We start from the raw sequence: 3168 nt of genomic DNA on the forward strand, positions 1-3168 counted from the left end.
AGCAAAAGCAGTTAATAATAATATAACCAAAACAAGATCGAAATGCCAGGATAGGGAGCAGGTACCTGACTAATTTTACCATTACTCATAGGAGATGCCAGATGACAGCTCTCTGGTCCTTGAGCAAGTTGCAGGCGCTGCAGAAGTTTCTCAAATAAATTTGAAAATACAGCTGCAGTTGAGCTAAAATAAGTTGCAGAAAAGGCCTGACGAGCCTTGTTGCAGTGAATTGTTGTCATGAAGCCCAGTGTCTATTGCTAGTACTGGGAGCACTAAATTACCCGAGTCTGGTGTTCACCAGAAATGTGCCCATTATTTGATATGAAGAGAGCTCTGGTCATCATTGTCATGCTGAAAGCAATAGGTGTTATTTGTTGTCGTTGCTCAAGACAACAGCGGTAATGCATTCTCAAACTACAAAGGGACAGAAGGGCTTAAATTCTTGAAATTAAAATACTATCCGGCTGTAACCACAAATAAAAGTAGCTAAAGCATCCGAGACAGGTCAGTGAACGGCCTAATCCAAGAGGAGTTAATGACCCAGAGTTTAGGAACAAGGCAAAGGTTTCCCAACGCATTTGTCCCCAGTAGCTCACAGGAGAGCACTGCTTCTTTTATACCATAGCAGTACAGAAATAGAAACTGCAGACATTTCTGAGAAGACCTCTCAATTCCTCTGACACACCAGGGAAAACTATTTTTCAGGTGAACGTTTCCTCTCCATCACTCTCCCCAGCACATTCTTCACCTCCTTGTTCCTCAGGCTGTAGATGAGGGGGTTCAGCATGGGGGTCACCACAGTGTAAAACAGAGATGCCACTTTGTCGAGGTCCTGGGGGTGCCTGGAGCTGGGTCATGAGTACATGGACGCAGCAGATCCGTAGAAGAGGGTCACAGCGGTCAGGCAGGACACGCACGTGGAGAAGGCTTTGTGTTTGCCCGCGGCCGAGCGCGTCCTCAGGATGGTGGCCAGGATGTAGGTGTAAGAGATGAGGGTGGTCAGGTTGGTGACAAACAGGTTGAAGCCAACCACAACGAACATCATAATCTCATTGACGGTGGGGTCCGTGCAAGAGATGGCGTAAAGCGGGGGCCCCTCACAGTAAAAGTGGTTGATGATGTTGGGACCACAGAAGGACAGCCGAAGTGCAAACCCCGTATGGATAGTGGCATTCACGATCCACCGCGAGGTACGAGCCAGCTACCAGCAGCGCACAAACTCTGTTGGATGTGGAGATGGCATAGAGCAGTGGGCTGCAGAAGGCCACGTAGCGGTCGTACGCCATCACAGCCAAGAGGTAGCACTCGGCGGTGGCAAAGACGGCATAGAAATAAAATTGTGCGAGGCACGCAGAGTAAGAAATGACCTTCCTTTCTGCTAGGAGATCCGAGAGCAGTCTGGGAGTGATTGAGGAGGAATAGCAGACGTCTAGGAAGGACAGGCTGCTCAGGAAGAAGTCATGGGCGTGTGAAGCTGGGCATGAAGCCTGATTAACAGGAGCATCCCCAGATTCCCCAGCAGAGGGATCACGTAGATCACCAAGAAGACCATGAAGAGGACAGCCTGGCCATCCCCCTGCCCTGAGAACCCCGAGAGAACAAATTCAGCACTGGGGGTGTGATTTCTTTTGACCATCATCGTAACACAGTTGCTGTGGGAAAGCAGAGATGCAGAGAAACACAGAGTCAGCATATTCCTGTTTTCCTCACAAAAGTAAAAGATGCATTTATTTTTATCAGGAAATACAAATTTCAGAGGCAGGAACTGTTGAACAACATTTTCAGTGTTTGTCTCAAAATACATTTTAAAGTAAACGAAGTGCATGATTGAATTTATTTCTAATGGTTTGATTCTGGTCTAGTCACTACTGATTTGGTTTGATAAAGTCACTTTGCAAATCGGAAAGCTTTTTCTACTGCAGCAATTTATTCTGACATTAGAAATCAGCCTGCACTTAAAAAAACCCAAACCAAACCAACAACAACCAACCCTCGTTTCAGAAGATCGAAAGAGAGAAAGCACTAGTGAGAGATCAAGATATTTTTCAAATAATTTCCTTTAGGAGAGTCAGAACAAGTTAGAATAAAACTCTAATTTCTTCCCTTCCTTCCTATGAAACTCTGAAATTAAGTTTGAAACAGGAGATTTAGTGTAAATATTAACCCCCCTTTAAATATGGTGATATCCACATCATTCTTGTGATGCCTCTGAATTGAGAAAGACAGTGGAAAGAACTGTAAAAGGTTGGTTCCGGTGGAAACCCCAACAATGCTACAGTGCCGTTATGAACTCGGGGGTGGAAGATGCTGATAATGCAGTTTTTAAAAAAAAATATATATATAAAATCAAGCTCATGTCTTCTTAAAACAGAAGTTAGGAATAGTGACAGAAAGTGCCCACTGAGGGTTTTTGAACTGTTAAACAAGATACCAAATTATATCATCGGAAAGGACCCTTCTGCGTGAGGAAAGTTCAACGCACGTGTCCTACCTTGACTTGTACGTGAGGCTCCCTTGAATCCAACAAATTTTTATATTTCGTTCCAGCATTAAATCAGTTGCAGAAACTTTCACACCCCTCTCAAACAGTTTGAAGTTTGCCAGATAACCCAGGTAGTGCTTCGATGCCGTGGTCTTCATAGCACAGCAAACAGTAGACCAGGCACCGCCAGTCCTCCCATCTGCTTCGTGTAGGAGGTCTGAGACAAAGCAGAACTCGAGGACAGCAAGGTTTTTTTGCCAGCGTGATAACACGCCTCAGACCACCGATGTTTGGCAGAGCCACTTCATCAGCTTGTCCGAGCTGCTGCCCTCTCCAGCCGCTGGACAACAATTATGAATCCCAGTAATCTCGATTAAAATAATCAGCTGAGACTGAGGGGCTGCTGACCTCTGGCAGTGCCTATGTGTTGGCTTTACTCAGCCTGAGCTAGTGGCTGCCTTAAATTTGGAAAAGCAACTTATAAATGCCTGGGTTTCGCATGAGATGTCCTGACCTTGGGTGACTATTCTGCGTGAAAACAGGCTGCTGCCTAAAGTCCTCCCCTTGCAACAGGTCAACTCTTTGTAGCGTTATTTAGGCTAAAAGTCACCCGTCTGCTCACGTCGCGGGGCCCTTTTTGGTTTATCAGAGGCTTGTTATCTCCTAGACCAAAATTTTATGGGAGA

General features: G+C 45.5%; 1 protein-coding gene across 1 annotated transcript; it reads right to left on the minus strand.

The window, feature by feature from the left end:
• Nucleotides 1-694: 694 nt before the first annotated feature.
• On the minus strand, nt 695-1636 carry LOC103914265 (olfactory receptor 8D4-like). The gene is given in 3 exon segments (XM_009320878.1): nt 695-1187; nt 1189-1459; nt 1462-1636. Coding segments are annotated over 3 exon segments (939 nt in total).
• Between the last annotated feature and the right edge of the window lie 1532 nt (nt 1637-3168).

The sequence above is a fragment of the Pygoscelis adeliae genome, unplaced genomic scaffold (assembly GCF_000699105.1).
Source record: "Pygoscelis adeliae isolate BGI_AS28 unplaced genomic scaffold, ASM69910v1 Scaffold423, whole genome shotgun sequence".
Taxonomy (NCBI): Eukaryota; Metazoa; Chordata; class Aves; order Sphenisciformes; family Spheniscidae; genus Pygoscelis; species Pygoscelis adeliae.